This window comes from Pelodiscus sinensis, chromosome 1, assembly GCF_049634645.1.
Source record: "Pelodiscus sinensis isolate JC-2024 chromosome 1, ASM4963464v1, whole genome shotgun sequence".
NCBI classification, from domain to species: domain Eukaryota; kingdom Metazoa; phylum Chordata; order Testudines; family Trionychidae; genus Pelodiscus; species Pelodiscus sinensis.
Window position 1 is genome coordinate 318,193,046 of NC_134711.1, and position 25,830 is coordinate 318,218,875.

Consider the following 25,830-nt stretch of genomic DNA (forward strand, 5'->3'; position numbering starts at 1 on the left):
CGTAACAGACTTACAACACTGTTTCTTTGTACAAGTATGAAAGGCTTTAACTGTCTAAAGAAACACCTGGTAAATCACTGGCTAAAAGTATTTCTTTTGGTAGCAGCTGTGGACAGAATAAAGTAGCAAAACCTGAAGGAATGCATTTTTCCTTAGAGCCACTGATTTGACCCCTCAAAATTAGTGCCTCAATGGCTTGCGTGGAAAATAGTTAATAATGTAGGAGTAAAAACTGATTATTGCTGTGAGTGGAAAGACACATTGCTGATAACTTGAGAAAAAGAACCAGAATTTAAAGTAGCATGTTAGTAATAAGATTAATTCATGTTTATTGTTCCAGTTTCTCACTCTCTTAAATAGCTCTTCCTGACATACTCTAAACACCATCACTCTCAGACACAAAGAATTTAAACACTGTAAATTGGTGCTGTGATCCTGAAGGGATCAGAACTGTAGAATCATGTTAGAGGTTTCTTGAGGGAGAAATATAAATGGAGCCACAAAGTAAGTTTAAAGTAATGCTTAAACCCTCTATACACATTTCCCAGCTCATCTTCTAAACTGAATAAAAAATTCTAAGTTTCTTCCCTGCCTCCCCAAAAAGATGAAAGAAAAAAAAGTGCTGTTATTTTAAAAGTTCTCCTCACGTCTGTTTCAGTTCTGTATGTTGCTTTTCTCTGAAATTCTAAAATATGGCATTAAGTAACTGCACCACTTACATTATAATACTTTGAAAACACAAGAGTTGTTACGCATTTACATACCAGGGTGTGGGGGAGAGGCGAGCACTAGTTCTTGCCCATCCCTCTCTCCCCCGCTGCCTTTGATAAAGAGGAAGCAGCACAGGGGCAGGCAGCTCTGTAGGGGCTGGTACACGCAGAAAGCTGGCTTGGAAAGCTACTTCCCATGTGTACTGGTTCATGCCTGCACCTCCCACCCCCTGCACTGCTGCCTCTCTGAAGCAGCAGCACAAGGAGGCGGCGGCAGTTTGGCAGGAGTTGGTACACATGAGGGAGCTGGCTTGAATGCCAGCTCCTGTCTCTTCCCCCTTGCTGCCTCTGATGCAGAGGGCACATGAAGTTTCCAGATGCTATCCTCAGTCAGCCATCCTTGTGGGGAAATATCCACTCTCATTCTATATAGATACAGAATCACAGTTGCTATCCTTTTGCATTCGTAAATATCGGCACAAAAAGTCATCACTCCATGCTGGTAGTGCAGACCCTCTCCCTATCAATATACAGTCCAATCTCTGAGCATGCAAGTGACCATAAGGGCTTGGAAACACAGCCTGCTACAATTCTCTAGAAGACACAGGCTAGGTGAGTACAGATAAAGGGAATATGACACATGCACTGAGGGAGATAGAGGGCGAGAACTGCTGCTCAATACTCCACCTCTCTCATAACAGAATTAGTAGCCCAGGCCTGGGCAAAATACAGTCTGCAAGCCAAATATGGCCCGCCAAGCCACCGGATCTGGCCCACGGAGGCATCAGGGAGCCCCAGGCAGGCTCCCCTCCTTGTCCCACATGCTGCTCAGAAACATAGCTGCCAGGCCCTGTTTCTGTTTAAAACTGGAAAGGAAGGTGGATAGCTTCAGAAGCTGCCTTTAGCCCCACCACAATTCCATTAGCCGGTTTCTGGCCAGAAACTGGCCCATGGGAGCTGCCTGTTTGAATAAGAGGCAGCCAAGAAGAACCACAACCCCTCTCCTCAGGTCAGTTATTCACAAAAGCACGTGGCTGGACAGACAGGCTGGCTGGGAAATGTTTTAAGCTCTGCAAGCAGATAGGCTGGTTTGGCTGCTGGCTGGTAAATCTCTTAGCCAGAGCCTGCCTCTAGCACTCCAGCCCTCCCTTCCCCAACCCTCTGTCACCCAATCAACATACCCAAACCCTCTGCCCCCCTCTTGCACCTATATCCTCTTCCAGATCTGGCACCCCAAACTCCTGCCCCAGATCACAATCCCCTCCTACCCTAGCTCACATCCCAAGCCCCTGAGCTCCAGTCACCTACCCTAGGTGACAACTGCCTCCTTCACCCAAACTCCCTCCCAGACTCCATTCTCACACCTGCACCACAATCCCTTACCTCAAGCTCCTTTATGCTCCTAACCCCCATCCCAGACCCCGCATCTCCATTAATATGATGGAAGAGTGCGGCCTCGACCACTTCCCAAAATCTTGGAGTGGCCCCCCATCGAAAATTATTGCCCATGCCTGTAATAGCGTAGTCCCTGCTGCTGAAGCCCCTCAATTCATCTACTCTCTGCTGCTTTACTAGTGTTTTCATTCCAAAATGACTTGTGCTTTTGAAGCCCCAGTCAAATCACTGAAATCACAGGCATAAATACCAGGAAAGCAGTGTCCCCTGTAAAGCTGGGTGCTTGTGCTGATGCTCAGGAGAGATTCTAATGCTGATTAGCAGAGCACCCACGGTTAGGTTTTGTTTCTACTGGTGATGCCTATTTGCACATGCCTCGGTGCAGATAAAAATGTATTCTGCCTATTAGAGGGAACATTGCAGGGAAGCCACAGAGAGCCAAAGAATTAGTATTCCAGATATATTTCTATGTATCTGCTGCAGCTGAAAATACTCAAGGGCAGTTTCTCTCTCACACAGCTGCCTTTATATAGAAGACAGTTTTCCTTCCTATCTTCTGACAGGAAATAGGAGAAGCCAACAGAAAACCAAACTGACTTCACTGCTATTAAGGAGCAACTAGGGCTGGAGAGTTGGGTCAGATAGCCTCTCGGAAACCAAGAGAGGAGAGCAGACAGGTTTCCCTTGCTCTCACACATTTCACCCCACAGTAGCACTGTTTATTTACATAAGATAATCACTGACTATCAAGGTAAAATATTCAGTCAAATACTACATTCATCTCATCACTCCTTCATAATGAGATACAATCATTACATTTTGAGAGAGTTCAATATTTTTTCCAGGTCTCCCAATGACAGGTCTGAAGAACAACAGTAAAAAATGTGAAAGGCAACTATTCATTTTAAAAACGGTGATGTACTACACAAAAATGACACCAACATTATTACAACAACACTACATACATTATTTAACAAGACTGTCTTTATGCTAAAGAATCAATTGCAAAGGAATAAGATTTACCTGATGAAATACAGGCTCTTTCAAATTTAGGTAAATCTGCAAAAAGTCACAGAAAAAGTGTTACACATACTTTGTTTAACATACTGATTTTCGTTGTTTTGTGTTTTGAAAATAATAAAGACTTAAACCATGTTAGAATGAAAATAAATCTATCTACACAGAACTACACTTGATTAGGCAACTGAGATCTTTCCCCTGGCAATAGTAAGCACCAGAATTTTATTCTTTGAGTGCCTCCAGATTTAAATCATTATTTTAAAAAAAAGTTTTAATGGCTGCCTTAAATAGAGATGTTCGTATCAAAAAGTCTCTCAATTTATTCAAACTGTAATATGCACATCGTAAGTTTAAAATGTATTAACATTTTGAACATGAATAATCCTTGATATTCAAACAGGCTGAACTATAGTCCTCCTAGGCAATTCATTTTTCTTGACATTATCATTTAACAGACACACAGATTTTTTGTAACTTCCTATTCCTATTGATACTAACAAAAAGTTACAGTAGACTCCTGCTATTAAGGTAGTGAGTTCAAAACCTGTTCGGGAAAAAAAGCTCTCTCTCTCTCTCATATATGAAAATTGTTTCCTATAGGATGACAAAATAACATCATCACATCACAGTGTCCACAGGCTGGGGGGGCGTGGGGGTGCGAAAGAGGTAAGCATGGGTGGGTAAAGCCTCGCCCTCAGCGCTGCCCCTTCTGCCCCAGACCAATCTGGGGGCAGAACTGGGCTGGTGCGTCGCTGCTGCAGCCTGGCCTTCCCCTGTGAGACGGGGTTGGTGAGCATTGTGACCAGGCAGCACAGATCCCTAGTACCTATGAAAAGAATTATTTTTTTGTTTCAGACTGAAAGAAATGGGTTTGTTTAGTTTGGAAAAGAGAAGACAGGGGAACATTATAGCACTTTTCAAGTACCTAAAAGGGTGTTACAAGGAGGAGGAAGAAGACTTTTTCTTGACCTTTTTCTTGATTCTTCACAATCCTGCTGGAAAGGTATAACAAGTGGGGTTCCACAGGGGTCTGTTTTGGGACCAGCTCTGTTCACTATCTTCATCAGTGATTTAGATATTGGCATAGAAAGTACACTTATTAAGTTTGCAGATGATACCAAGCTGGGAGGGGTTGCATCTGCTCTGGAGGATAGGGTCATAATTCAAAATGATCTGGACAAATTGGAGAAATGGTCTGAGGTAAACAGGATGAAGTTTAATAAAGACAAATGTAAAGTGCTCCACTTAGGAAGGAACAATCAGTTTCATACATACAGAATGGGAAGCGACTGTCTGGGAAGGAGTACGGCAGAAAGGGATCTAGGGGTTATAATGGACCACAAGCTGAATATGAGTCAGCAGTGTGATGCTGTTGCAAAAAAAACAAACATGATTCTGGGATGCATTAACAGGTGTGTTGTGAGCAAGACATGAGAAGTCATTCTTCCGCTCTACTCTGCGCTGGTTAGGCCTCAGTTGGAGTATTGTGTCCAGTTCTGGGCACCACATTTCAAGAAAGATGTGGAGAGATTGGAGAGGGTCCAGAGAAGAGCAACAAGAATGATTAAAGGTCTAGAGAACATGACCTATGAAGGAAGGCTGAAAGAATTGGGTTTGTTTAGTTTAGAAAACAGAAGACTGAGGGGGGACATGATAGCCGTTTTCAGGTATCTAAAAGGGTGTCATAAGGAGGAGGGAGAAAACTTGTTCATCTTGGCCTCTGAGGATAGAACAAGAAGCAATGGGCTTAAACTGCAGCAAGGGAGGTTTAGGTTGGACATTAGGAAAAAGTTCCTTACTGTCAGTGTAGTTAAACACTGGAATAAATTGCCCAGGGAGGTTGCGGAATCCCCATCTCTGGAGATATTTAAGAGTAGGTTAGATAATGTCTATCAGGGATGGTCTAGACAGTATTTGGTCCTGCCATGGGGGCAGGGGACTGGACTCGATGACCTCTCGAGGTCCCTTCCAGTCCTAGTATTCTATGATTCTATGACCTCTGATGATAGGATAAGAAGCAATGGGCTTAAATTGCAGCAAGGGAGGTTTAATTGTGGCTAGTTTTGACTTCTATTTAGCATATGTATTGCTTTCCTACTGTAGAACTCAATGCACTTTACAAAAGATGACTAAGTATTATTACCCTCATTTTATGCATATTAAAAAAAAGCTTCCTGTCAAAGTGGTTAAACACTGGAATAAGTTGCCTAGGGAGGTTGTGGAATCTCCATTATTGGAGATATTTAAGAGCAGGTTAGATAAACATCTATCAGGGATGGTCTAGATCAGGGCTACTCAACGTGTGGCCCGTTTGTTTGCGGTCCGCGGTGCAGTTTGGATTTACATGGGGCCCAACATGCGGCTCGCGGGTGGGAGCCAAAATAAAAAAGTAATCAATATAATGGTCTTCTGTTGATATTTGTTTTAGTAGTTAAATTCCTGGACTGTCAATGCTCATGAAAAGTCTGTCATATGGGTGGAAATTGGGTAAATATTATATTTTATTAATATCAGGAGAACTGACTTAAATGGTGTATTGTGTAGTCTTGCCTTATTCTTTGTATTCTTGCCTGTCAGTGTCAAAGAAGCTATTTGCATATATTTGCATACACCTGCAACCACACTTAAGTTGCAGCCCTCTGCATGTGCTGTGAGTAACATTGTGGCCCTCAGGGCTTCCAAAGTTGAGTAGCCCTGATCTAGATGATGCTTTGTCCTGAAGTAAGGGCAGGGGATTGGACTTGATGACCTCTCAAGGTCCCTTACAGTTCTAGTATTCTATGATTCTATATTAGGATAAGGTTCAGCAATGAAACTAGTAGAGTTACTTGGCTTTATTGCTCGTCACCAAATATAGAGATTCCATCTACATTTGTTTTAGGTCCATAGTATCACCCCCGAACATACAGGGAGCACACTTAACTGAGGAACAGAATCATATTAACCTTAGCTGTGTCATTTTTATTTTGGTAATTTAATCAGCTAACTTTTAATTGTGGCTAGTTTTGACTTCTATTTAGCATATGTATTGCTTTCCAACTGTAGAACTCAATGCACTTTACAAAAGATGACGAAGTATTATTACCCTCATTTTATGGATGAGGAAGCTATAACTCAGAAAGGTAAAGAAACTGCCTAAGACAGAACAAGGCAGTAGGAAAGTCAGAAAAATAGGCCACTGGACCCATTCCCAGACCCTAGCACCTGGATCACCTCCCCTATCCTCTTCATATGAAAGAATTTTCCAATTTCCACAAAGTATTTTGGATCCATTTTTATTTATGGATGGGATTAAACTTTCTAATAGATAAATTACATTTTGCACAAAGTAATAACAAACTAGGTCTCCGCAGCATTGAACAGAATTATTCCCCTGTGCCCAATTTCAACAGCAAGCAATAAGGAACAAGAGGTGGAATTTTGCCAGGTTAATATTCCTTAAGTGTTAGGAAAATTGCGAATACATATGTGAAAGTTCTGCATAAGAAAAGGTTACTTACTATGCTGACTATGAAACTCAAAGTTATTAATACAAAAAGCAGAGGATAATTGACTGTGTTCTTGTGCTTGAAACATTCATACCTGAAATAAAACACACAGAAAAGTTACATGCCCTATTTTATCATACAAATGGTAAATCTTACAGGAGGTAATAACATTAAAAAGAGCCATCTGCTGAAGATTAAAGGGACCCTGTGATAAAAGTGGCATGAACCTCAAGGCCCTACCACTTTTACAGGTGGAGTCTATTTCACCTGCAATAAATATTGGCCTGATATTTACTCAATTATATGTTACTAAACGAACAACTTATTTAGAAAAAAATACAAGCTAATACATGCAGGAAAAGATAGTCCAATGAAAAGAAAAAGGCTGAGAAACAATAATGCCTAAAAGACCTTACTCTTTTTGGACAGCAAAATTAGATGTAAGATTGATGTGGTTACCAGGAAAAAAAACACACTGAAATCTTCACATAGTAACATGTAGCCTCAAATTATACTGCGTCAGAAAGCAGAAAAAGACATGGCTATGGTGCAATCATTTAGATTGCTGGGTACAGTTCTGAGAACCACATCATTAGAAAAAGCGACAAGGAGTCCTGTGGTACCTTATAGACTAAGATATATTGGAGCATAAACTTTCTTGGGCAAAGACCCACTTCGTCAGACATGCATCTGACAAAGTGGGTCTTTGCCCATGAAAGCTTATGCTCCAATACATCCGTTATTCTATAAGGTGCCACCGGACTCCTTGTCGCTTTTGCAGATCCAGACTAACACGGCTCCCCCTCTGATACTTGATCATCAGAAAAGAGTTTGATAAAGTGGAAATAACTCAAAGAGCAACAAACATGACTGGAGCTGGAGGAATGAATGTTTAAAGAGCTAAATGATAAATAAGGGTTAATACGGGGTGGGCAAAATTGCCTCTGAGAGCCAGATCTAGCCCACATAGGCCCTGCTGCTCCCCCACCTCCAGGCCAATTAGGGCCTGGGAGCACCCGAAGCCTTCTCTGCTCTGCCCCTACCCTGCGAGCAGCGTGTGGTGCTTCAAAGCGCTGCAAACTGCTCGAAGGGTGGGGGCGGAGTGGAGAAGGCTTTGCATGCTCCCCCTCCCCACCAGGAGCATGTGGCGCTTTGAAGCGCTGCAGGCTGCTCACAGGATGGGGGGGGGGGGGAGAGGGAGGAGGAGGGGGAGTGGAGAAGGCTTTGTGCGCTCCCCCACCCCTAGGCCAAACAGGGCTGGGGGGTGGCGGGGCGGGGGGCAGGGAAAGCTGCATGAAGCTTCCTTCCCCCGGCCCTGTGAGAAGCCCTCGGCACTTCAAAGTGCCACGTGCTCCTGGCAGGGCGGGAGGAGGCTCATTCGCTCCCCGCCCCCAGGCCCTGATTGTCCTGGGGGTGGGGGAATGTGCCAAGACTCTTCCAGGGCATGGGTGCCTAGTGGGAAGGGAGGACAAAGGGGCTCCCCCACCAGCAGACCAATCATGGTCTGGGCTTGGGGAGTCCCGCCCCTTCCTGTTTAGACCCCGCTCCTTCCGGCAATTTTTTGAAGTGGCCCCCGGGCAAAAATTATTTCCCACCCCTGGGTTAATATGTCTACAAAGCACCACAAAGAGAGGATAATTACTTAGCCTTATAGTAATGGGATGAAAGGGAAGAAAAATATACACTTTTATTATCTGGAAAAAAAATCTTCAAGACTGGAAGATGTATGGCTCTGAAACATCATACTAAAAGAAGTGTAAATTCTACTGCTTGAGATTTTAGATTAGATTAAAACAAGGACAATGGAATGTTCTTTACTAAGCTATCCTACATTGGCAAGCAGATGAACTAGATGATCTAAAAATGGCCTCTTTTTCACCTTCCATAATTGTACTGAAAGTGCTTATATTTAAGAATTTACATGCATTATAACTGCTCACTGTATATAATTTCAAGCAAATTCTATTAATAAGTGTCACTTAAGTCTATTATACTTTTAAAAATATGGAATAACCAATATGAACCAAAAAACGGTGTTTGAACTTTGTTCTCTTCTCTGGATCAAATTCAATTCAGGCAAAATAACCGCAAAAGAAATTTCAGGAGGATAACATAAAAAAATGGAGAAAAGTTGTTCTCTCTTGCCTCAGAGGGCAGATGAGGCAATGGGGTCAAATTACAGCATAGAAGGTTTAGATTAAATCTCAGGAAAAACTTTCTAATGGGAAGAACAATAGGACAAAGGAACAGACTGCCTAGGGAGGTTGTGGAAGCTCTTTCACTGGAGGTTGGATAGCTATCTGTCTTGGATGGTTTAGACACAGGAAATCCTGCACCTTGGAAGGGGGTTAGACTCACTGAACTAGATGACCCTAGTGGCCCCTTCTAACCCTATGGTTCTATGATTCTAGGATGGGTTCTGATTAAAGCAAAACAATTTTAAAGAATTAAAATATTATGGACCAAAGTTTTACATCATAGCTGGTCTAAACGGCAATGAACGCAGCTATGATATTTTACCCCAGCTAAGTATTTGCCCCAACACTATTCTATTTCATCCACAAGCCACAGGCAGACATCAATAAAACTATACCTATTTAAGTAGTCAAACTCACTGCTAGGTAACAGGAACAAATGGCTGTTTCATTGATGGTGATGGGTGATCACTTGTTGCTGAGTATGATCATCTTCCATGGGAGCTGTGAACCATCAGGTGGCTGTTAATGCTGACCCTTAAACCACAAGTTCTATTACAAGGAGGACAGATGTTTCCAGGTACAGCAGGAGGCTGCTGACCATGACTAGAAGCCAGTCTCCCCTTCCTCTTGTGCCTCTTTTGGGCAAATTCAAAATGCACGCAGCCATTGTGTAGGATTTCTCTCCATTTTGAGCAATGTTAGGCGAGTGTCTCCCAAGTGTCAACAACAATGTTGCACTTCTTTAAGTTAAAATAGTGCTTGGAGAATGACGGCATGCTAGACAAGAAGTTTGGTGTCTGTTTGCATGTCATGATCTTCAGAAACCTTGTGCCGTAAATGAGCAAATGCTTCACTGGCACATCTTAGACCATTCTGGATTTCTACATCAATATCTGCCTTGGATGAAAGATAACTTCCAAGGTAGAAAAAATGATAATCATTCTCCAATGCCTCGCTGTTGATTTTAATAGATGGGACATATGGTACCCCATTTGGAGAGAACTGATGGAGAACTTTGATCTTCTTGATGCTGAGACCAAGATATGCATAAGCATCAGCAAACACTTTCAAGACAGCTTCAAGATCTCTCTCGGAGTGGGCAAAAACTGCATTGTCATAAGCATACTGAAGTTCCACAATAGATGTGGTAGAAATATTACTCTTAGCTTTCAGCCTGCTAAGCCTAAACAGCTTTCCATTCATTCTGTAGATAATTTCAACACCAGCTGAGAGCTTCCCAGCAATTAGGTTAAAAATGATGGCAATAAAGTCCACAAACATGATGGGGGAGATGATATAGCCCTATTTGACTGCTATTTGTACTTTGAAAGGTTCACTCTGGGAGCCAGTGCTGCTCAGAACTGTCGCTTTCATATTGTCATGAAGCAACTTTAGGACACTGATGTATTTATCAGGATATCCAATCTTGGAAAGTACAATCCAAAGGGCACAGTGATTCACTGAGTCAAAGGCTTTAGTTAGATCAGCAGTTCCCAACCTTTTCCAGATGGGGACCCATTTTGACAATTCAGGAAGACTTGGTGATCCAAGGCAATTCAAAAACGGGGGGAGGAGGGAGGGCAGAGTCACCTGGGGAGACACTTGGCGACCCTTTTGAAATGTAACGGCAACCCATATTTGGGTCCCGACCCATAGGTTGGGAAATCCTGAGTTAGATCAATAAAAGTCATGTACAGTGGTCGGTTTTGCTCCCAATGCTTTTATTGCAGCTGCCACGCAGTGAAGATCATATCTGCAGTTCTGTGACATGGTCAGAAGCCATTCTATGACTCTGGTAAAATTTCTTCTGACAGAGGCAGAAGGATCTGCGCCAGAACTTTGCCTGCAACAGGAAGGAGAGAGATACCCATTGAAATGAGGGATACCTTGATTGTTATCTTCTCTAAGAAAGGGGATAAAGCAGACTGTGGAAACTATCGTGGTATCTCCACCTTCATCCAGATTTTAAGCATAAGCAGGCTAAACTGCCAAATTAACTCTGGTCTTTGTATACCTCTTGCAAATTGGGAGGTCGTTGGGGGATATGCTCAAGAACTTCATCTGCAAACATGTAGTTATGATTAATATCTTCAAATGTTCTTTCTAGCAAAAATTAATGGTTTTGCTATCCTTCAAAAGTGTGGTTCCATCCTTAGAGCAAAGGGGGGTTTATGCCATGACAAGCTGGCCTATAAACAGCCTTAATGGTGCTAAAGAACCCATATATTATGGGTGTCCACGAAATATCGGAGTTCTTGTGCTCTTTCAGTCCACCATTTGTTCTTTAGTTCTCTGGTTTTACATTGGACTTGCACCCACACCTTAGTATTAGCGTCTCTTTGTATTGCAATTTCTATCTTTCTGCGAAGCATGAAATGCCATTTTCTTCTCACTGATGAACTGCTTGATTTCAACATCATTCTCAAACCAGTCCTAACGCTTTCTGGTGTGGTAGCCTATGGCTTCCTCAAGTATTGATGATTACTGCTTTCAGCTGGCTCCAATGTTCCTTAATTTCTTCCAGAAACTCTGATGGAAGCTTTTCTTCTAAGACTGCTTGGAAGTGGTCATGCTTAATGGGGTCCTTCAGAGCCTCAACCTTCAACTTGAACCTGATCAGCTTTTTTTGCAGCCTCCATTTGGGTGCAATCTTAATTTTCATTGTGGACTGAGTGAGGTGATGATCAGTCCAGCAGTCATCAGCACTTGTCATTGCTCTTGTGAGACATAAGTCACTACAAAATCGAACTAGACATAGTTGAGAAGATGCCAGTGCTTTGAATGTGGGTGTCTCCAAGATGGTTTGAACCTGTCTGTTTGTTGAAAAAGGGTGTTTGTGATGACAAATTCATGTCAGCATACTTGAACAGAAGCAGAATTCCATCTGAGTTGCTTTTGCCAGCTCCTTCTTTCCCGATTGTTTCTTTTCACAGGTCTGAGTCTTGTCCAACACGTGCATTGAAATCCCCCAAAAGAATGATCTTATCTTCTTTAGAGGTCTCCAATAAAATGGTTTACAGCTAAGAGTAGAAATCTTCCTTTATGTCCTCACTGGCGTCCACTGCTTGTGCATAGGTGCTCACAATAGTTACTTGTTAGTTTTTGGTGAGCCTCAGTGTCATACGCCGCTCACTGATGAATACGGGCAGCTCAGAGAGGCACCTTACAAGCTTGTTCTTTATAGCACAGCCTGTTCCATACAATTGATGTTCATCCAAAGACTTTCCCTTCCAGAAGTAGGTGTATCCTCCATTTTCCTCCCTAAGTTTTGGACGAGGTGGCAATATCTATGTTAAGCTAATTCAATTCACGAGCAATGATAGCTGTACATCATTCTGGTTGGTCACTGTGTGAGTTGTCCATCAGAATATGTGTATTACAGATTCCAAAGTTGAAAAGTTTCTTACATTTTTGACCGCTGGGGTGGTGAACCTGCTTGATGTGGCTATCCAGCCAAGAGGAAAAGAGGCAAGACTATTTTATGGCACTTTTTCTAGTACCCTCCCCATGTGGGGTGAGTAGAGTGGGTCTTAAAGAGGACTGCTCAGTCATGGGTGCAGCCACCGAGATGCTTGACTTGCATCAGTCCTCGAGCAAGACAACTGAATCACACACCCAGAGCCTGTGTTTTGGTCTGTGACTAGGAACTTCCAGATCTCTCTGTCTCATTCCTGTCATTGCTCGCCAATCACCACCGGTCTTCTGACTTGTGCAGGTGTTTTCCCAAAAACTGGAAGATGCCTGTGTAGGATTTCTTTTAAAGTGGGGAAACTGGTGCACAATAGTCACCACACTGTCCTTGATAGAGGGTTTGAAACCAATGGCATGAACACCATGACACTTGGAGATCCTCTATCTTCTGCATCCTTCCATGGATCACCATCTTGTAGTGGTGGAGAAGCTTGCGTGTTCCAATGACCCCCGAGAGCAATGCTGCCTGGAGTCGTGTACTCCCTTAGGGTCACCCATGGCAGAATGGTCAAAGGTGAGGTTCTAGACAAAGTGTAATCCAAGAAGTCCTCAATGGAAGAGCAGACAGAGGATAGCTACACAACAGTTTCATCTCTGTTTCATTAGTTGGATTTTTAAGGCACAGCCCACTATGTTGTTTCAGAGATGGGCTGTGACAGGTGGGAAAGACAGTAATGAATAACTTGACTCATTTGCTGGAGTTGCAAAATAGAACACAGCTCCCTGAACAAAGAAGGAGAACAACTTTGGATGTGCCAAAATGATAGTTTTTCCAGGACACTCATCCATAAAGTATTTAGTTTCCTTGAGAATTTTTTTAAATAGGTATAGAAAGTGGGTTTGACCAGAATTTAGAAGTTTACATTTGGAGCACAGGTCATATCACATTGTCCCTAATGGATAATAACCATGCTGTTTTTGCAAGTTTCTTAACTCTTGTTTTCTACATACTAAATAATGCTTAATTTTAACTGTATATAGTGCTTACCATCTGCAAAGTGTTTTTTACAAATATTAATTCAAGATCCCTGTTAAGTAGAGAGGCAATTTGGCTTATTTATTCGCATTTCTCAGGGCTTATCACAGTATTATCTTTATCCAAAGTTTTATGCTTCATTTACAGCTAGGGAAATAAAGAGATTAAGCAACCTGCCCCTAGTCACATGGAAGGTCTAAGTTAAAAAAGCCAAGACTAGAAGTCAGACTTCCTGCACATTAGATAATGATTCTTTACAGTTAGTGAAATTGTTGACTGTATTGAGTACTGCACAGATATTTTAGCATCAATTTCAATATAAGCAGATTGGATCCCATGTATTACATTACATAAAAGTAGCTTTCAAATATTAGAAACATCTGACAAAATACTTACAGGCAGTAGACAAACACACAACAACTGTATATCATTGGCAGCTCATCCAATAGCTACAAAAAGCAGATAGACACCAAAACATGAAAATTACTTTTAACTCATACACTCTGATGTAAGCTAATTAAGGGGAGTTACTTGTTAAGTAGAGCTTTTTAAAGAAGTTTTCATACCCAGCTTCTTGACTGTATTTTATATATTACAGGACACCAAATGCTTCTCAATATTAGAAAGCCAGATGAATATTCTTGGTTAACTGAATCTTTCCAATATTACATTTTACGAGAAAGCATGTGTTCACAGATCTCTGCCATTTTCATTCTCCTATGTTCCTTTAAAATATTTACGAAATTTCCAGGAATTTTTTTTAAAATCCTATAGTACAGGACCTACTTAACCCATGTGCTTCATAACCTGCTCAAAACATTTAGGCTACGTCTAGACTACATCCCTTTTTTGATAAAGGGATGTAAATTAGGGACATCGATATTTCAAATGAAGCCAGGATTTGAATTTCCCACGCTTCATTTGAATAATGGCAGTCGCCACTTATCAAAACAGGGCTTTTTCCCAACCCCCCCCCCCCAAAAAAAACCCAGCAGTTTAGATGGGGCATTTTCGACAGAAATGCCCCATTTCAAAAGATCCTGTACTCCTCCATTTTTTGAGGAGATGAACCACCCACAGTTTGCTTAAACCATTCTTTGCATTTTTGAAATTTCAATTTTTAAAGGTGTGATGAGGCAGAGCTACATGATCAATCCATATAGTGCCTTCTTTAAAAAAAAAGGCATGTTCATAAATTAAGATTCCATGGAAGAAAATAAAACAAAACCAAACAATTAGTATAGCCAAAATGTTCAAAACTGGACAACCTCTGAAATGCACATTTTGGTAGCTTTCAAGGACAAAATAGTAGAGTAAATCTCCTAGAGGTTCAAACAGATTCCAACTATGTGAGAACCAATTCCCTGCATAAGACAGCATGGTCCATGGCAAGGAGGAGGATGTGAATCAATCCTTAGAGAGAAGTCTGAACGGCTGGATGCCCGAGCACTGAGGAACCTTGGAAAGTGACATGGTGAGCTGATGTAACTGCCCACTAAACAGTTTTGGCAAATGCTTTTCAGGCATCCACTAGAACAGGTATTCTGAAGCCCTTGCCTTTTTCCCTTTACTGCCCAATTCTGTCTGATTGCCTGTTTGCAATAGAGTTAATTATAGCTCCTGTGAAAGTTACCACTTGAACCACTGTGAATGACGACTTTCCAGTGTTGATCCACAGACACAATGAATAACAGGACGGAATGTACTTTTTCTGCCAAGGGGGACTTAACTAGTAATAAGGGTAATTGTGAATCCCTCACATTTAGATTAGCTGCTTCTATAAACTAAACATTGAGTGCTGTGTAGCAATTGGAACTAGAAGTGTCCTTGCACATGTAAAAGCTTTGGTATTTTATACATTAAATCAGTGGTCACCAACCCATCAACTGATCAACCGGTCGATCGTGACACCCGTAAGAACAGATTGCCACAGGCCAGCTGGCTGACCCTCTGTGATCCAGCCCAGATGGAGTGCTGCGCAGCCTCAGCAGGCTGAATGCTGTGGCAAGCTGGACTAGAGCAAAGAGGTACAGCTGCCCAGCCAGCTGTCTGCGGCATTCAGCCCGCTGAGGTTGTACTGGGCTCCAGCTGGGCTGAATCAAAGAGGGGCAAGGCTGCCCCTCTTTGTTAACTCACCAGCTGGAGGGAAGGGGTGCACTTGCGCGCACATGCATGCATCTCTGACTCTTGCCTCCTGCTCCAGGAGAGGGCTGGGCTGGGCGGCCAGCACAGGTGGTATGCTGGGGCCCAGGCTACACCGCACTGTTCCCTGAGAGTTGTGTGCAGGGTCAGGGAGCCCCTTCCCCAGCACCCCGCTGCACCTGGATGGCTGTGTGCAGGTTCACGGAGCCTCTTCCCCACTGCACCGCTGTGCATGACTGGGCTGGAGCCAGCCCTCGGCAGCCCCAGACTCTGCCTGCCCCAGCCCCAGAGCCATTGCCTGCAGACAAAGGGCTGGGCTGGGCCGGGAGGAGACTATGCTCCCCCCTGCACCTCTACCCAAAGCTGTTCCTGGGAAGCTGCGAGTTCCAGTTCTGCTGTCCTGCTGGTGAGTGCGCTGGGGGCACAGGGATGTGGTGGCAGGAGCAGAGGTGAAGGAGGATGTGCGGGCGGGATGGGGGGGCAGGGGTTGCAGTGAGGAGAATGGGGCAATGCAGGGGTGCAGGCTGGATGGGAATCATGGGGCTGACGGGTGTGAGACTGGAGCAGAGGGAAGATGTGAGGGGGGATACAATTTTACTTTGCAGAAGTGACACTTTTCTTTACTCCACACTTCGACTCCCTCGCCAGCTACCTGTTTGGCTGCAATCCCACCCTCTCACCTTTTCTGCATTACTCCCCTAACCTCCTCCCACCCCCAAACTCCCTCTCATACCTCAACCCCACACCCTTTCCTGCCGCCAAAATCCCTTCCAGACCTGGTTCTCCTAACCCTGTCCTGCACTCCACCACCCACCCGGATCCTGTATCCCTATCCTACACATTGAGTTCCTCATTGTTAGCCACACCCAAGAGCCTAAGGGGTCCACAAAATCCACTAACTCCAGAACCTCAGGAAAGTAAATCTGGATTACAAGAAGCCCTGAACCTCAGTCTTCCTTGCCCCTCTCCCTCACCCCATGCGGGCTGGAATGCCAGAAAACTGAGGTGTCTCAGTTGGGGACCACATCAGTGAGGGTTGGGAGGAGTTTTTTGCTTCTCATTTGTATGGTGCCCAATTAATTTTTCTGTGGGTCAAGCGCCCAAAAAAAGGTTCCCCATCCCTGCCATAAATAAAGAAAATGTTGAAACCCTTTTGTGTTGGACATAAATTAATATTTTACTTTATTTAAAATGAAGTTTGATAAACTAACATGAGAAAATTAGAATGCTTAATCTGTTTAATAATTTAAATTAAACCATTCTCCCCAGATGCAGCACTAGCAGAATGGTTTGGGCGTAATTATGTAATTAACGGTGAGTTTCCATTAACAACAGGTAGTTCATGGAAAGATTTGGAGTGGGTGGGGTCTTAAGGGGTGGGGTCTCAGGGAAATAATGGGGTAGATCCTGGCTTGCCCTGACATTTAAAAAGTGATCTTGGGTGTAAAAAGGTTGGAGACCACTGCATTAAATACACATCATGGAAGCTGTATGCCTCCAATAAATTCCATGGACATATGGGAGAACATTATGGAGGTCATCACCACCCTAAACTGGACTCCGAGAGGATGAATGTGTCTTCTGTTCTCAGGTACAGGACAAAGCCCTTTAAATCCTCCTGAGAATGACTTTATATTCAGATTAGAATGTTCATCCCTACAGTGTATTGCTAAACAACCTCATGAAACTATGGTACGCCCACATCTTGAATACTGTGTACAGATGTGGTCTCCTCACCTCAAAAAAGATAATTTGGCCTTGGACAGGGTTCAGAAAAGGGCAACTAAAATGATTAGGGGTTTGGAACTGGTCCCATATGAAGAGAGGTTAAAGCGACTGGGACTTTTCAGTTTAGAAAAGAGGAGACCAAGGGGGGATATGATAGAGGTCTATAAAATCATGAGTGGTGTGGAGAGGACAGATAAAGAAAAATTATTTATTAGTTCCCATAATATAAGAACTAGAGGACACCAAATGAAATTAATGGGTAGAAGGTTTAAAACTAATAAAAGAAAGTTCTTCTTCACACAGCGTGTAGTCAACCTGTGGAACTCCTTGCCAGAGGAGGCTGTGAAGGCTAGGACTATAACAGAGTTTAAAAAGAGCTCGATAAATTCATGGAGGTTAGGTCCATAAAAGGCTATTAGCCAAGGGATAGAAATGGTGTCTCTGGCCTCTGTCTGTCAGAGGCTGGAGAAGGATGGCAGGAGACAAATCGCTTGATCGCTATCTTCAGTCCATCCTCTCTGGGGCACCTGGTGCTGGCCACTGGGCTAGATGGACCTGTGGTCTGACCCAGTACGGCCATTCTTATGTTCTTTTGTTATTCCCAAATGGAGAAGCGGGGCAACAATTAATGCTTTCCCCAGAGTCTTGACTTCAGTGCCAAGGGCAGATGCACATCCAGAAACACAGTTTTATACTACTACAACATTAAGCAATACACAAGGATACCATTGGACAACAAAATAATCCTAAACAATAACTTTCAGTATGAAATCAGAGCTGCAATATAGCTTAACATTACAACATCACAAGTGAAAACTATAAGGCTGTGTCTACACTGGCACCCCTTTCCGGAAAAGGGATGCTAATGAGAGCAGTCGGAATTGCAAATGCCGCGGGGGATTTAAATATCCCCTGTGGCATTTGCATGAACATGGCTGCCACTTTTTTCCGGCTTGGGGTTTTGCCGGAGAAAAGCGCCAGTCTAAACGGGATCTTGCGGAAAATAGGAATACTTGAAAGTAGGAATAAGGGATCTTCCGGAAAAGGGCTTATTTTCCGCAAGATCTCGTCTAGACTGGCGCTTTTCTCCGGCAAAACCCCGAGCCGGAAAAAAGCGGCAGCCATGCCGCGGGGGATATTTAAATCCCCCGCAGCATTTGCAATTCCGACTGCTCTCATTAGCATCCCTTTTCCGGAAAGGGGTGCCAGTGTAGACACAGCCTAACAGTCTCCTAAAAGGTAAAGTCCTTTCTACTAAAAATAGACAATTTTTTACAGTACTGGTTTAGAAACCAGTATACATTCCTGCATGTACATCAATATCAATGGCTAACAAAGTAGGGCTCACACTTGATCTATGCTGAAAGGAGTTATGCCCAGTGACCTACAAGGAATACTTAAATTTATTTTACATGTAAATCAAATAAAAATAGATTAGCTAAGAACAAATTCCTAACATGACATGCTTTGTTTGCCTTTAGAGTGAAAATTCTTTTGACATCTCTGCCAGGCTTAAAAGGTACTTAAACCACCACTTTTTTTTTATTCCTATCAGGGAAAAGGAAATCACCAAAAGCATTTGTTTACTCAATTTAAACCCCCCAACAAATGCATGCTAGGGGACAATAGTGAGATACCCATATGAGGTTATTTACATCTGCTATTAGTACTAACCTGCATTTCATACTTCAGGGTCATGTGGAAGCACCAAGATCCCAATCCAACAGCTGAAATCAAATCAAAACAAAATTAGCACAAACTTTTGTTAAAAACATGTTACAAAATACATTATCTTAACAAATTAGCTACCCTGACAACAGATCTTTTAACATTGCAAAGACATTTTCAGTCACCTATTCAATTTTTTAATGCCTTTTAATTGACACTTTGATCATTGAAGAGCCCACTGAACTTTTTGTAAGAGATTGCCCCTCAGCACTCTTTTCCATAAAATGGTAGGCGAGCACCGATCATTAAGATCATTGGAGTATTATATCGCCACATATTAAATGTATTATTAGAACTGTTCAGAAAGATTAAGATAAATAGTTACACAATATTGTTGTCTGGCTAAATAAAAACAACAAATCTATGGTATTTTGTTGATGTTAACGGAAAGGTTTTAAAAAAATGTATAGATTATTATTTCAGGCCATGGGAACCAGATTTGAGTTCAGATTTCAAAATCAGAATCAGCTGCAGCTGTGGATTGCAGTTTATGTAAAACTAATGGAACTAATCAGAAAAGACCGATCTTTTCCATTTCTGACTTCTCTGAAGTTCTTTATATACACACCTGGCTGTATTTTTATTTGACGCATTTGTCCTTTCATCTCTGCAATTACTTCTGGAGTTAGTTTAAAGACACTACCTTGCTTGGATATTATATACTCTGTTTTTCTTAGGCACAATGGAGACAGATTCTTAAACTATGTCAAGACTACAGACTTCAGCCAACATAGAAATCAGTCAGGGGTCTGGTCCCTGACCATCACAGCTATGCGGGTATAAGCCCCTGCTACAGAGTTAGGGCTGGTCTATGCTACCACTTAAGCTGTTCTCCCACCAACCTAGCTTCCATCTCTCATGGAGATACAGACAGCAGAACACTTTCTCGTCATCACAGCACTCTATTGTAGGATTTCCCTCATTTATACTGGCAAAGCCAGGGAAGATAATGAAGCAAGTATTTAAGGAATTCATCTGCAAACATCTGGAAGATAGAAGGTGATAGGTAACAGCCAGCATGGATTTGTAAAGAACAAATCATGTCAAACTAATCTGATAGCTCTCTTTGATAGGATAACAAGTCTTGTGGATAAGGGAGAAGCGGTGGATGTGGTATACCTAGACTTTAGTAAGGCATTTCACACGGTCTCACATGATCTTATCATTAAACTAGGGAAATACAACCTAGATGGTGGATGCATAACTGGCTGGATAATTCTTCTCAGGGTTCCTGCTGGAAGGGCATAACGAATGGGGTTCTGCAGGGGTCTGTTTTGGGACCGGTTCTGTTCAATATCTTCATCAACAATTTAGTTGATGACAGAGAGAGAATTATTATTAAATTTGGAGATGATACCAAGCTTTGGGGGGGAGCCTGCAACTCCTTTGGAAGATAAGGTAAAAAAAAATCAAAACGATCTGGACAAACTAGAGAAATGGTCTGAGGTAAATAGGATGAAGTTTAATAAGGACAAATGCAAAGTACTCCACTTAGGAAGGAACAATCAATCAGTTTCATATAGGCAACGTCTAGACTGCAAGCCTCTTTCAAAAGAGGCTTTTTCAAAAGATACTTCTGAAAAAGCCTCTTTTGAAAAAAAGCGTGTAGACTACAACCAGTACCTTCAAAAAAGCAAGCCGCTTTTTCAAAAGAGAGCACCTAGGCAATTTGGATGCTCTTTCGAAAAAGCACAGTTTGCATTACATAGCGCCTTTTTTTGAAAGAGCATTTCAGAAAAAAGACGTTCTTCCTCATAAAATGAGGTTTTCTGAGGTCGAAAAAAACTGCCGCGTTCTTTCGATTTACTTTCGAAAGACGCGGCAACAGCCTAGATGCAGGGGAAGTTAAAAAAAAAAGGCCACTTAAAAAAAACCCAACCCTGTAGTCTAGACACACTCAAACAGATTGGGAATGACTGTCTAGAAAGAAGTATTGCTGAAAGGGATCTCGGGGTCACAGGGGACGACAAGTTAAACATGAGTAAACAGTGTCATACTTGCAAAAAAGCAAACATGATTTTAGGATGCATTAATAGGAGTGTTGTGAACAAGACACGAAAGTCATTCTTCTGCACTATTCTATGCTGATTAGGCCTAAATTAGAGTATTGTGTCCAGTTCTTTGCACCACATTTCGAGAAAGATGTGGAGAAAATGGAGACGGTTCAGAGAAGAACAACAAAAATTATTAAAGGTCTAGAAAACAGGAGCTATGAGGGAAGACTGAAAGAACTGGGCTTGTTTAGTTTAGAAAAGAGAAGATTGAGAGAGGACATGATAGTGGTTTTCAAGTATCTAAAGAGGTGTTATAAAGGAGGGAGAAAAATTGTTCTTCTTGGCCTCTGGGGATAGGAGATATAGAAGAGCAGGTTACACAGACACCTGTCAGGGATGATCTAGACAGTTCTTGGTCCTGCGTGAAGGCAGGGGACTGGACTTGATGACCCCTCGAGGTCCCTTCCAGTTCTAGTGTTCTATGAAAGCCATGCTTTTATGGATATAGTTATTATGCAGGGAGAGGGGAATCAGATACGAGTAAAGGTGTAGCTTTGCTTGTATAAATTGTGTCCACATAGAGCTCTTTCCCAGTACAGTACACTAGTACTCCTATACAGAAAATGTTGCTAGTGTAGTTACAGCCTTGCAAGTTGTTCTATTTCAGTGGTGACCAAACAGTAAATCAGGATCTACTGGTAGATATTGGAGCCTGTGACAGGTGTCCCTGACTGGTTTAGCCAAAAAGCTATTAAGGACCCAACTTCAGCTGCCCTTTCCCCACTGCTGTGCATCTCCTGCCCTTGGTCTTGGAGCTGCCCCCCACCCTCCATTCCTGGAGCCTCCTGCTTGCTGTGCAGAGCAGGGAAGGGAGAGAGGGGGCACTGATATCAGGGTGCCCCACTACCACCCTGTATTCTATCTCCACAGAACGGAAGAAGGGGAGCACAGGGCTTGGGATGGAGGGAGTTTGCTGGCTGCTTTTGAGCGGTGCAGGGCCAGGAAAGGGGTGAGCCTGCCTTAGCCCCACTGTACCACCACCCAGGAGCCACCTCATAGAATCATAGAATCATAGGACTGGAAGGGACCTCGAGAGGTCATCGAGTCCAGCCCCCCGCCCTCAAGGCAGGATCAAGCTCCGTCTACACCATCCCTGACAGATGTCTATCTAACCTGTTCTTAAATATCTCCAGAGAGGGAGATTCCACCACCTCCCTTGGCAATTTATTCCAATATTTGACCACCCTGACAGTTAGGAATTTTTTCCTAATGTCCAATCTAAACCTCCCCTGCTGCACTTTAAGCCCATTACTCCTTGTCCTGTCCTCAGAAACCAAGAGGAACAAATTTTCTCCTTCCTCCTTGTGACACCCTTTTAGATATTTGAAAGCCGCTATCATGTCCCCCCTTAATCTTCTTTTTTCCAAACTAAACAAGCCCAGTTCATGAAGCCTGGCTTCATAGGTCATGTTCTCTAAACCTTTAATCATTCTTGTCGCTCTTCTCTGTACCCTTTCCAATTTCTCCACATCTTTCTTGAAATGTGGCGCCCAGAACTGGACACAGTACTCCAGCTGAGGCCTAACTAGTGCAGAGTAGAGCGGCAGAATGACTTCACGAGTTTTGCTTACAACACACCTGTTGATACAACCTAGAATCATATTTGCTTTTTTTGCAACAGCATCACACTGTTGACTCATATTCAACTTGTGGTCCACTATGACCCCTAGATCCCTTTCCGCCATGCTCCTTCCTAGACAGTCGCTTCCCATCTTGTATGTATGGAACGGATTGTTCCTTCCTAAGTGGAGCACTTTGCATTTCTCTTTATTAAACCTCATCCTGTTTACCTCCGACCATTTCTCTAACTTGCTAAGGTCATTCTGAATTATGTCCCTATCCTCCAAAGAAGTCGCAACCCCACCCAGTTTGGTATCATCTGCAAACTTAATAAGCGTACTCTCTATCCCAATATCTACATCATTGATGAAGATATTGAACAGTATGGGTCCCAAAACAGACCCTTGAGGAACTCCACTTGTTATCCCTTTCCAGCAGGATTTAGAACCGTTAACAACCACTCTCTGACTACGGTTATCCAGCCAATTATGCACCCACCTTATCGTGGCCCTATCTAAGTTATATTTGCCTAGTTTATCAATAAGAATATCATGCGAGACCGTATCAAATGCCTTACTAAAGTCTAGGTATATGACATCCACCGCTTCTCCCTTATCCACAAGGCTCGTTATCTTATCAAAGAAAGCTATCAGATTAGTTTGGCATGACTTGTTCTTCACAAACCCATGCTGGCTATTCCCTATCACTTTATTACCTTCCAAGTGTTTGCATACGATTTCCTTAATTACCTGCTCCATTATCTTCCCTGGGACAGACGTTAAACTGACCGGTCTATAGTTTCCTGGGTTGTTCTTATTCCCCTTTTTATAGATGGGCACAATATTTGCCCTTTTCCAGTCTTCTGGAATCTCCCCTGTCTGCCATGATTTTTCAAAGATCATAGCTAAAGGCTCAGATACCTCCTCTATCAGCTCCTTGAGTATCCTGGGATGCATTTCATCAGGACCTGGTGACTTGCTGACATCTAACTTTCCTAAGTGATTTTTAACTTGTTCTTTGTGTATCCTATCTTCTAAACTTACCCTCTCTCTGCTTGTATTCACTACGTTAGGCACACCTCCAGACTTCTCGGTGAAGACCGAAACAAAGAAGTCATTGAGCATCTCTGCCATTTCCAAGTTTCCTGTTACTGCTTCTCCCTCCTCACTAAGCAGTGGGCCTACCCTGTCCTTGGTCTTCCTCTTGCTTTTAATGTATTTATAAAAGGTCTTCTTGTTTCCCTTTATGCCTGTAGCTAATTTGATCTCATTTTGTGCCTTTGCCTTTCTAATCTTGCCCCTGCATTCCCGTGTTGCTTGCCTATATTCATCCTTTGTTATTTGTCCTAGTTTCCATTTTTTATGAGACTCCTTTTTTATTTTGAGATTGTGCAAGATCTCCTTGTTAAGCCAAGCTGGTCTTTTGCCATATTTTCTATCTTTCCTACACAGCGGAATTGTTTGCTTTTGGGCCCTTAACAACGTCCCTTTGAAATACTTCCAACTCTCCTCAGTTGTTTTTCCCTTCAGTCTTGCTTCCCATGGGACCTTACCTACAAGTTCTCTGAGCTTATCAAAATCTGCCTTCCTGAAATCCATTACCTCAATTGTGCTGGTCTCCCTTCTACCTTTCCTTAAGATCATGAACTCTATTATTTCGTGATCACTGTCCCCTATACTGTCTTCCACTTTCAAGTTCTCAACTAGTTCCTCCCTATTTGTTAAAACCAAATCCAGAACAGCTTCTCCTCTGGTAGCTTTTTCAACCTTCTGAAACAGAAAGTTGTCTCCAATGCAGTCCAGAAACTTATTGGATAGCCTGTGCCTCGCTGTGTTAGTTTCCCAACATATGTCTGGATAGTTGAAGTCCCCCATCACCACCAAATCTTGGGCTTTGGATAGTTTTGTTAATTGTTTAAAAAAGGCCTCATCCACCTCTTCCACCTGGCTAGGTGGCCTGTAGTAGACTCCTAGCATGATATCACCCTCGTTTTTTACCCCTTTTAGCTTAACCCAGAGACTCTCTACACAGCTATCTCCTACGTTCATCTCCACTTCAGTCCAAGTGTGTACATTTTTAATATACAAGGCAACCCCTCCTCCCTTTTTTCCCTGTCTGTCCTTCCTGAGCAAGCCATACCCTTCCATACCAACATTCCAATCATGCGTCCCATCCCACCAGGTTTCTGTAATACCAATGATATCATAGTTGTATTTATTGGTTAGCAATTCCAGTTCTTCCTGCTTATTACCCATACTTCTCGCATTTGTATATAGGCATCTAAGATACTGATTTGATCTTGCCTCCCTGTTGTGCCCTGACCCTCCTTTCTCCTTGCCATTATAGGCCGTAGTCCCCCCCATTTCCAACCCATCTCCCAGTACCGCACATTCAGCACTTACCTGTGGGCTTTGCTCACCTGCCCCCGACAAACCTGAGGTAAGCAGTGTCCAGCTGGACCCAAAATCCTACATCCCTACCCCAGTCATGAACCCTCTTTCTGTACCCCAAATCCCTGCCCTAGCCCAGAGCCCCCTGGACCCAGACTCCCCTACAGAGCCTGTACCCTGAACCCCCTCCTGCAACCCAACTCTCTGCCCCAGGTTCAGCTCAGAGCCCCCCCCCTCACACTCCAGATCCCTTAGTTGAAGACCAGAGCCTGTCCCCCAACCCTCTGCTCCTACCTGGTGAAAGGGAGGGAGGATGGAGGAAGCAGGGGTAGGGCCTCAGAGAAGGGGCACAAAGGAGCAGGGCAAGGGTATTTGGGTCTGAGGTAAATCCTGGATTCCACTTAAATTCAAAAAGTGATCTTGTGCTTAAGAAGGTTAGAGACCACTGTTCTATTTAGATAAGAGTTGGCTTTGCCAGGGGATTGGCTGTCTCTACTAGTACTTTCAAATGTGATGAGACATGTTCCTTGCCATTTAAAAAAAAAAAATCTCCCTTTTTGGGGGGTAGCAGGAATACAACAGTAGATAGCATAATGTTTGAGTATATGCACACATTCTACAAAAAACTCTCCTTTAGTTTCAAGTTCAGGTATTTTTCATTTTGCCATAACTGCTCTATAGTGTTGCACTTCACTTCAAAGACACAGTCGCATTTCAGTAATTGGTAAAAAGGTCACTTTCTCTAACACGTACTGGTTTGTAAAGTCTGTCAGATGCAGAAGTGACATTGTCTAGAGGTGTTGTGTGTTTCTTACACAAAATCCTTCTCAGTTTATCACAACTATACATTTCACCATGGGCAGAAACATGGCATACAAGGTTTCAATTGCAGTGAAAGTATTTTTAAAACGAAAATTAACTAGGTCATCATTCAAGATGGCTATAACATGAAATATATAGCATATTGTGT

General features: G+C 42.8%; 1 protein-coding gene across 1 annotated transcript in view; it reads right to left on the reverse strand.

Annotated features, from left to right (window-relative positions):
* The window catches only part of ACER3 (alkaline ceramidase 3), a 78,828-nt gene that overhangs the window by 23,550 nt on the left and 29,448 nt on the right, over window positions 1-25,830 (reverse strand). The window contains exons 3-6 of the mRNA XM_075919527.1: window positions 18,803-18,855; window positions 13,655-13,707; window positions 6,626-6,707; window positions 3,129-3,164 (exon numbers count right to left, since the gene is read on the reverse strand). Of these exons, the coding sequence (XP_075775642.1) occupies window positions 3,129-3,164; window positions 6,626-6,707; window positions 13,655-13,707; window positions 18,803-18,855 (224 nt within the window). The remainder of the gene's footprint in view (window positions 1-3,128; window positions 3,165-6,625; window positions 6,708-13,654; window positions 13,708-18,802; window positions 18,856-25,830) is intronic.